The 10,424-nt window shown below is 41.3% G+C and overlaps 2 protein-coding genes across 2 annotated transcripts; one reads left to right on the top strand and one right to left on the bottom strand.

Moving 5' to 3' along the window:
- Positions 1-4,867: 4,867 nt before the first annotated feature.
- DL89DRAFT_288129 (uncharacterized protein) lies at positions 4,868-6,106 on the bottom strand (the record flags this gene model as incomplete). Its single annotated transcript, XM_040889913.1, has 1 exon — positions 4,868-6,106. The coding sequence occupies one exon, from the start codon at positions 6,104-6,106 to the stop codon at positions 4,868-4,870; it is 1,239 nt and encodes a 412-aa protein (XP_040739291.1).
- Positions 6,107-9,384: 3,278 nt separating this feature from the next.
- DL89DRAFT_318136 (kinase-like protein) lies at positions 9,385-10,424 on the top strand (the record flags this gene model as incomplete). The annotated part of the gene is made up of 1 exon (XM_040891093.1): positions 9,385-10,424. A coding segment is annotated over exon 1 (778 nt), but the record flags the coding sequence as incomplete, so codon positions are not given.

Below are 10,424 nucleotides of genomic sequence, written 5' to 3'. Positions count from 1 at the left end.
GCCTGCGCGTATCGCAGCTGTCAAAAAAGCCCATGGTGGCCATACCAGATATTGAGCGATACATCGTCGAATTTTTGAGAGCAAAATTGAGTCAAAAAATACAATTTTTAAAAATCAGTTTCTCAGTGATTTCTTGAGCGACGTGCTTATAACTTTGTATGCTACGGTTGGGCATTGCATAGATTATAAAATAAATTTCTCATGTGGACTTCACAACAATCTGAGAAGTTATTGAAGATTTTCGATGAATTCCATTTTTATGACTCAATTTTGCCGCTCAGTGTACTAAGCAATCATATATATCATCAATTTTAGAAAGAATCAAATTATGCCATTTTAAAAAATCATAATAAATTCATCAAGTTATTAGAATCCCATCTGTAATTAATAGATATGCACCAAGCAATCATATATGTCATCAATTTTAGAAAGCATCAAACTGTGCTATTTTAAAACATCAAATATACAAGTCACATAAGAATATGCTTAATACAGTAAGTGTTCTTAGAAGAGTTAATGATAATATATCTATTGTTCTAAATCTGAGAAATTACTTCTGGTCTATATATCCTATATCTAAGCAATATCACACTTTTGATAAGATGAGATTAGTTTACTATTAAGAGATGCATATTAGTTAGACAGACAGAATGTACTCAAATAAGCAAATAATATGATTTGTCTATAAGAAATGTCTGAGGTGTAGTTTCTATAGGTGAACAAAAGATCAATGCACTAACAACAGTGATTGAAGATGCCATACTAGATGAAATAAGGGCAATATTTATATGAGAATCTAGATCTTAAGCCTTTAGTAAAGAGTTGCTCATATTATTCTCTATTTCAGTAATGGTGTTGTAGTTATATATTATGCACTCTGTATATTCAGAGGACATTCCTACTACTATTTAGATATTCATATTAATAGGAGAGATATATAGCCAACTCATATTTAGATACCAGATGATAGTTCTTTTAGAAAAGCAATTACTCTATAGAAAGGAATAATACACTAACAAATATATCTAAGAGTTATAAGTGAGGGCTACAGAATGGTCACAGTTATATAACTACCATTTTAAAACATATTATATGCTACCATCCACTCTATATATCTATGGGAATTTTGACACACTTCATATAGGAGGTCATTCAGAGATAGTTATCTGCACAACAATTATTTGTGCATATTGAAACTATTGGCAATTTCAGTGAAATAAAAATTTCACCCAAACCGCCATCGGCATCTTGGAAAAGTTTCAGTGAACATAATTTCAACCAGAAAGAAAAACTTTGCATATCTGGGGTTAATTATCATTGGGCAACAAAAGTCAATATCTCAATAGATGTGGCTAAGCAACCACAAGGAAATTATGTTCACTGAAACTTTTCCAAGATGCCGATGGCGGTTTGGGTGAAATGGCAAAAAAAATATTTGTATTTTTAAAATCAATTATAAGCATAGAAACATTCTGGACACAATAATTAATATTAACCATGATAAAAATAATTAGTAGCAAAAAACTGTTCTGAAAACGATTAATCAAATATCTAACTAAGTAAATTGCAAATATCTAATATTTACAAGTCCAGGAATGACCCCCATATATGTTCAACCTTTATCTCATAAAAAGTTCCACTAAGTTGGATCCAATTATGCACTTGGAATGCTAAGCTAGCACTCATGTTAAAGTCATGGATAAGCACTAAAGTTAGCATGTCTCTTTCTTCAGTACTCAGATCAGCTATATGTTTCTTAAGGAAGTTATGGAATGATGGCATTTTCTAAAATTGATAATGAACCAGAGTTGTGTATCTTATCTTACCACCCATGAACAATTAATTATAAGAATTACAAGAGAAAGAGTAGAATGTGCATTAGATAATAAAGTTTTAAAAGTTCTAACTATCTTTTACTAAATTTAGCAGTTGTGAATACCCTCTATATTGAACAATATTGATATGAACTAGCAATTTTAAAATCAAGTAGCTAGCATCATATCTGTTGTTACCCCATATCTACAAAGCAGTCATAGTTGTCATCAATTTTAGATTGTAGAAATCTATTTTGTAGTTCAACCATTGATGCTTCAAACTCAACTTTTTGAGGTAAAGTATATGTTGGTTCCATTTGTGTTGATCTTTCATTGTGTGATTCAGGATAGTCAAAGTTTGTCATAACCCAGAGAGTATGATGATGTTCTACTTGCACATCACTGTTTGCTAGTATTTTCTTCATATTATATAATACACAGCACAGTTTCATTTGCACATTGTAAACATTCTTATTCTTTACTCGAACAATCTCCTTATTTGACAACCTTTTGAATGTTGTTCCTAGTTCTCCAAATGTATTTTCTACCATAGAACGGAATGATCCAAGATGGGAATTGTACTCTACTTCTGCTTCTAGTAAGTTTACCCCTCTCTGCTTTCTAATTGGCAAACAAAAGTTATGCATTCCAAAGTCCTCCTGCTCTTCTTCCTCTGTCATCTCTTGAAGAACACTCTGTGGATAGCCACCATCAAGCACAATACAATCTATAGGGGATATCCTCTTTAATAATCCCATGTTTTTAATCACCCTTGAATCTAGGTTATCTCTATAGTCTTCTGTTAGTGAAACAAGTAGAACCATTCCATTTATATCAATGCAAACTTGTGTACGATATCCTGACTTCTTCAACTTGAAGGAATAAAGTCCTGGTTTGTATGCACCATTGTGTAGAGCTCTTGAGTCATGGCCATCTAACATTGGAGGTCATTCACAATCACTAAACTAAGTAAAAAATAATTAGAACTTTTAAAACTTATAGTTCTTTTGTTTTTTTGAACTTCTCCGAAACCCCCTTCGGCATCCTGAAAAATTTCAGTTGATACACAATTAATATGCTTCTACTGAGATACAGGCTGCGTCCCGAGAAATCAACTGAAATTTTTCAGGATGCCGAAGGGGGTTTCATAGAAGCACCATATTTGGCATCTGACCAAGAAAACAATAAAAATATTAATAATTATTAAATAGCTAACAACTTCTGACTTATCTCCTTATAGAATTAGATTTATTCAAAAGCTTCCATTTTAAAACATCATGTTCAAGTCATCAAGTCGTTATCATCCTATTTATAACTATTTATCTAATACCAAGCAATCATATAAATCATCAATTTTAGAAAGTATCAAACTATACCATTTTAAAAAATCATAATATATTCATCAAGTTGTTAGAATCCCATCTGTAATTAATAGATATGCACCAAGCAATCATATGTGTCATCAATTTTAGAAAGAATCAAGCTGTGCTATTTTAAAACATCAAATTCAAGTCATTAAGTCATTAGTACTCCATCTGTAATTAATCAATATGCACCAAGCAATCATATGTATCATCAATTTTAGATTGAAGGAATCGATTTTGAATTTCAACAATAGATGCTTCTAACTCTGCTTTTTGGGGCAAAGTATGTATTGGCTCCACTTGTGTTGACTTATCATGTGTATCAGGGTAATCAAAGTTGCTCATAACCCAGAGTAAGTGATGATGATCAATATGTACATCACTGTTTGCTAGTATCTTCTTCATATTATAGAGTAAGCAGCATAACTTCATTTGCACATTGTAAACATTCCTATTCTTTACTCTAACAATCTCCCTGTTTGACAGCCTTTTGAATGTATTGCCTAGTTCTCCAAATGTATTTTCTACCATTGAATGGAATGATCCAAGATGGGAATTATATTCAGCTTCTATTTCTGATAAGCTTATTCCTCTCTGCTTTCTTACTGGTAAACAAAAGTTATGCAGTCCAAAAGTATCCTGGTCTTCTTCCTCAGTCATCTCTTCCAAAATACTTTGTGGATAGCCACCATCAAGCACAATGCAATCAATAGGTGATATATTCTTCAGCAACCCCATATTCTTAATCATTCTTGAGTCTGGGTGATCTCTACAGTCTTCAGTTGGTGAAACAAGTAGAACCATTCCATTCACATCAATGCATAGTTGTGTGCGATATCCTGATTTTTTCAATTTGAATGAATAGAGATCTGGTTTGTATACTCCATTGTGTAGTGCTCTTGAGTCATGGCCATCTAACATTAGTGTTACATGTTTAAACCCTTGAGGATTCTGTATCTTTGCTGCAAAGACTCGTAGTTCTGGAGTTGAAAACATTGTTTGCAGATAGTATGTTAGCTTCTTATTCAAATCTTTCATTTCAGAAATATAAAACATATTGTGAATAGCTTGATAGCTACTCCTAGGAATGAATCTTTCCATTTCATTGATAGATAACCCTTCTATAAGTTGGTATATGATGAGCAGTCCTTTCTCTACACTTCTGTAAGGACATGGATAATGAGTGCAACCAAACAAAACATTCAGAAAGAAGAAAACAGGAATCATACCTAGATGTTTAAGAAGTGTGTCCTTGATAAGTTTAATTTCTCTTACTTCACGAACTTCACTTCTGTGATATTTTGTATGTTTTAGAATTACCTAGTCATCATTCAGAAACTTCCATTTATTTGTGTACAGTTTGTGATATTCCTTTTCTCTGAGTTCTTGTAATTGATGATTCATCATTGTGAGGCACTCATAAATTTAAAAGTTGTCATTTATTGCAATGGGCCCATTTTACAAGTTCTTTAATACTCGACTTGCTGAGCTAGATGAGGAAGAGAGAGAAAAGCTAGTCCAACTACTTAGCAAAAATTTCAATATGAGCAGAAAATTAACAGTATATATCAGAGCTTGGATCAGGAATGTCTCAGAAGATAGGGGTGTTACTATTAAGCATGTATTTGATGTATGCAACTACAGTTGTGCAGATATGGAGGTAATGGTTGCTAACTGCCCATTTTAAAACTAGATCCTCTCAGTATGGATAATACGATTATGAATTCTAGTTACTTTAAGTACTACTTCTTGACTTGGTTCACCAATAATAGAAGCAATATATTCTCCAAATGGACTACTTGCTTGTATTTTGATATGAGTGTGAGTACTGCTAACTACTTCATTGTGAATCATATAGATATCTAGATAGTAGAATAGCAACCCTCTAAAAGTATATAAGAAATAATGACTAACTAGGAACTCATCTCCAATATGAAGTATGTTATAAGCAACTTTATATCTAGCTGGCCTAAGATCAGTATTTTCTCTTATATATGTGGGTTCTAGATCATCAAGTTCAATGTTGCTAATATCAGCAATAAGATCATCTACTCCTAGGTCATTAGTATCCTCACTAATACTTGAGAGAGTTGAGAGACAAACTTTCTCTCTTGCTTGTTGAGCTGTTAACCAATCAATATGCATTCCACGATAGTTAACAAGTCCCATTTCAGCAAATGTGTGTTGTTGCCTTTCTCTTGAAACAACAGGCCAGAAAGAATTTTTCTGACTAGGAACAATAGTGATGTTTGTGATATCTCTTCTCAGAACAACTTCAGATTCAAGAGGACCACTACTGGTAGCATATGTAAGAAGAAGAGTTGGGTGTCCATTAAATGTAAGATTAGAAACAACAGTCATCATATCTTCATTCTCTTTCAACTTTTTAGCTATTCCTTGTTTCTTCTTAGTTGTCCTATTGAACCAATGGCAATAAGCAAGAGCATGTTCTTTATGAAAGTAAATACACAATGTATGTTTGTTATGAATCTGATCAACTAGTGCCATCCATTGCTTTTCATAAGATGTTGCAAATGTCCTACAATCACTAAGAAACTCCAGTGTACTAGCAATTAAGTTTGTGTTCCATTCTACTTCTTTCAACTCAGGAGAGTGAACAGTAAGCTCAAGCCTCATTAATCCTTCATTCCTACAAGCAACAAGTGTTTCACCAAATTGCTGAGAAGTTGGCATCACTAGCTCTGATAGCTTAGAAGTAAGTTGATTGTGAACCTCACCACTTTCTAGAAGTTGAACAAATTTATTGTACAACTTGTTCCTAATTCTTATTTCATCTTCATCAGTAAACCAGCTAATACAGTTTGCTCCAACTTTATCTTCATCATCAAGAATATCATTGCTACTAATTCCATTATCAAGAAGAAATTCCTTAATCACAGCCCTAGAAGATATATTTAGACAATCCATTGGGGGTTATGCAGAGATACTTATCTGCCCATTAACTATTTATGCATGCTGGAACTATTGGCAATTTCAGTGAAATAAAAATTTCACCCAAACTGCCATCGGCATCTTGGAAAAGTTTCAGTGAACATAATTTCAACCAGAAAGAAAAACTTTGCATATCTGGGGTTAATTATCATTGGGCAACAAAAGTCAATATCTCAATAGATGTGGCTAAGCAACCACAAGGAAATTATGTTCACTGAAACTTTTCCAAGATGCCGATGGCAGTTTGGGTGAAATTTTTATTTCACTGAAATTGCCAATAGTTTCAACATGTATAAATAGTTGTTGTGTAGATAACTAGCTCTGAATGACCTCCATTAGACAAATGTGAAGCATAGGCACTGAACCACCAGATATGGGATAGGTACAATCCATTACCATTGGACCATTTGTTAGATCATCAACTGTCAATAGATAAATCGCTCATGTCGTTGAGGCAGTCAAAACGCTAGCAATATCATCTAAAGGTTCAGCTGTAATACCACTGTATGATGATGTTCAGCATGAATCATTTACACACTGCATAACTAAGCAGGCCATGGCTGAGACCGATTATGAAGTCCCAGTTGGACTGAGCACAGAGCCTGACACAATCCTTCTGGGTGAACCACAACCATCCTCCAGTATTACTGAGTTGGATTTACTTGAATACAACTAGGTACCTGGATGCACTTATTCTCTTATGGCACGGTACCCGATAACGATCAAGTCCGACTTGAAACAGCGCTAGCTAAAAACGAAACCATCCACACACCTAAAGGCGCCAAGTCAGCGGACGAGCACACATCACCAATTGCAGCAATGAACACAATAGATAGTTTACTCTGAAGCTGAAAGCAGTGCTACCGTGCGTACAGACATCGCAGTCGAAATCAATATGTAGCCTACCCCAAATGGGTAAATTTGTTCGTATCATACACGCACTAGCCTGACTGGATCACACAGCAGGACGCAACCCCTTCGACAAGTAGCGCACATTACCGAAAAGAGACATTTGACGTGAACCAGTATATATTTCTCCAATGACAGAAAACAGCTTGTGATTCACAGGGGGTAAGTGCGGCATAAAAAGCAAGATTACACTTAATCCTTGAGCTTCTTGGTACCACGGAGCAGACCGGTACGGCGGGCAGCAATGAGACCAACCTTCTGACCAGGGACGGCCGAGCGGGCAATGGTCGAGGCGTGACCAATGTGCTGGTGGTTACCACCACCATGGGGACCATCGACGGGGTTCATAGCAACACCACGAGTGCGAGGCCACGAGTGACGCTTGGCACGGAACTTGAAGAAGGCACGGCCAGCCTTGAGGATGGGCTTGTCAATACGACCGCCACCGGCGACGATGCCAATGGTAGCGCGGCAGCCAGACTTCAGGACCTTCTTGTTGCCCGAGGGCAGCTTGACGCGGGTGACACCCTCGTCGTGGTTGTGGCCGATGATGGTGGCGTAGTTACCCGAGGTGCGAGCAAGAGTGCCGCGGTCTCCGGGCTTCTCCTCGATGTTGGAAATGATGGTACCCTCGGGCATCTCACCGATCGGGAGGGTGTTGCCGACAACGAGCTGCGCCTTCTTGCCGCAGAACACGAACTGGCCAGTGTACATACCCTCAGTGGCGATGAACAGCTCAGTGCGAGTCTTGAAGCGGTACGGGTCGCGGAACTGAATCTTAGCCAGGGGAGCGCCACGTCCAGGATCGTGGATGATCTCCTTAATCAGACCGCGAATGTAACCCTCGCGCTCGGCGTAGTCAGCGGCGCGGAGCTTGGCGGCACCCTGGCGACGGTGGGTGTGCGACTTGAAAACGGAGCCGGCACCCTTACGTTGAGCTCTGATAACTCTACCCATGTTTGACTACGTTTGTTTCCAACCTACACAAGGAACATGCACCACCAGCCGTGCGGAATTTCGAATTAGCCCAAATGCCAGAACCAGGAAATCCTCCGAATTTGCTGCTGCCTGTGCGCCGGATCCATTCTGTGCAGACGTATCCATCACACTCGCTGCGCATACTCCGACTCCGTCCCCTCGAATCCATCAGCTAAATCGCCAGTGCTTTCGATGCGTACCTGTTGTAAAATAAAATTGGAGAAAAAGAGGCTGCACTTTAGTCTGCTGGCCGAACATGGCCATTTGATACACTGCAAAAAAATCAAAATCGCCCCCTTTTGGTAATCGCTCTCTTGATTGATTTTCCTCGTGATCATGCCTCGAGCCACTCATTGCCAGAGCCTGTATGGGGCTGAGCGGCTGGCACTGCGCACACGCACTGTGCCAGCCAGCCTTCGTAGGGTCCGGTGGAGCCCCGATCTAGCACTGTCTGATTTCTTGAAGGCTGGCAAGAACAGACGCCCGGCAGTCAACGAAGCCGACTTGAGCAAGCAGATAGAGTTTACCAATGACTTTGGCCAGGAGGGATAGGTGGGCTGCACGCGTTTTGTGGTTGTCGCATGCTGAAAATTATATTATACGGATGTACTTTGCAAGCGACGCTGGGCAGGCTATTGGCGATGTGTAGTCTAGTTCTGCCAGTACGGCATGTTTTGCGACCCTGCTACTTGATGGTGCTGGTCCCAAAGCCAGCCTCGTACGGCCGTGCAAGTTCCCCAGATAATTTCCTGGGCTGCTGGACGCTGTGTGGCAATGTGAAATCGCCAGTGGTTTCATGTTTATTACTCACGGCCTAGGCTGTGACCTTCGCGATGTGCGCTGATGGTGTCCAGAGCACGGCCTTGTCGCCCTCACCCGGCATAAAACCCGACAGAGCGGACACGTGTTGGGCGACAGCCCGCTGCCACCACCACAAAGCACCTGCCATCATCGTTTACCAGTCTCCTACATACACATATCCTGCACGCATACCCTGCACGCATATCCGCCAGCTGCCCAGCTACTAATCCCCCGACAAGGTAAGCTGCGCGGTACTGCGCGAGTGCTGCTTCGCGGACCCGTAGAGCGCGGCGCCACAGTGGCCAAAGATAGGCGGGCTTAGTGTGCCAAGGCACAAGGGCTTGGCTTGATTGGGCACGGCACAGGAGTTTTTTTAGCATTCGTTTTTTGCTGCTCTCCTCCCCAACTGGCCAGCTCTGTATTCCTCCTCTGTACTTTTATATTGCGCCTGTCCTTTCGCCGAGTGTGTGCGCCAGGCGAAACCATTTCCGTCTCTTTTCTCACACCTGCTAACCCCAGTTTATTCGTATTTTCTACACCTGTTAGCTACATGACGCAAATAACCGCCGGCCAGCAGCAGCGGCACAGAAACAGCGTCCATTTGCAAACACTGGAAATGACAGCCGCCCCGCTGAACGATTCGCTCGAAATGCGCGAGAAGCCGCGCATTCCGCCAAAGCCTGCTAACCTCCGGCTTGCAGTTGCAGGCGCAACACAGCCCACGCAGCAGCTGCAACAGCAACAGCAGCAACCGTCATCGGGTGCATCGACTTTGGCAGCCGACGCGGTCAGAGCGCTCATTCGGCGGGCGACTCGCCGGCATACTCGATGCAGTCGACCACGCGAGCGCTGAACGCAGCAGCTGCAACGCCAGAGATTACACCGCAGAGAACAACACCGGCAGCAGAGTCGCCTCCATCGCAGCAGAGGAAGAGCCCGGTCTCGGCGGCAGCGGCTGCAGCAGCAGTAGCTACTGCGGCAGGACGGAAGCGGGTCGTAGCAGACTTTGAGTTCGGGCGCACGCTTGGCGAGGGCTCGTATTCAACAGTGGTCGAGGCGAGGGAGAAGGCGACGGGCAAAGTGTTTGCAGCCAAGATCCTGGACAAGCGGCATATCATCAAGGAGAAGAAGATAAAGTACGTCAACATTGAGCGCGACGTGCTGCACAACCTCCACCACCCGTTCATCGTGCGCCTGCACTATGCGTTCCAGGATGCCCACAGCCTGTACTTTATCATCGACATAGCCAGCAACGGCGAGCTGCTGTCGTGGATTCGCAGACTGGGCGCCCTGTCCGACGAGTGCGTGCGGTTCTATCTGGCGGAGCTTGTTGTCGCCGTCGAGTACATGCATATGGAGCACACGCTGCCACCGCGACATAAAGCCGAGAACATTCTACTCGGCAACGACATGCACATCCTGGTGACCGGACTTTTGGCACGGCCAAGATGTTTGGCAAGGACGAGACCGACATGCGCGCGTACTCGTTCGTCGGCACTGCAGAGTACGTGTCGCCGGAAGCTGCTCACCGACAAGGCAGCCGACCGCAACAGCGATCTATGGGCTATCGGCTGCATTGCATTCCAGCTGCTCACTGGCCGCCCGC

Source organism: Linderina pennispora, assembly GCF_002104995.1.
Source record: "Linderina pennispora strain ATCC 12442 chromosome Unknown DL89scaffold_86, whole genome shotgun sequence".
NCBI lineage: Eukaryota > Fungi > Kickxellomycota > Kickxellomycetes > Kickxellales > Kickxellaceae > Linderina > Linderina pennispora.
The sequence above is the reverse complement of the archived record's forward strand: the minus strand, read 5'-3'. Positions and strand labels throughout refer to the sequence as shown.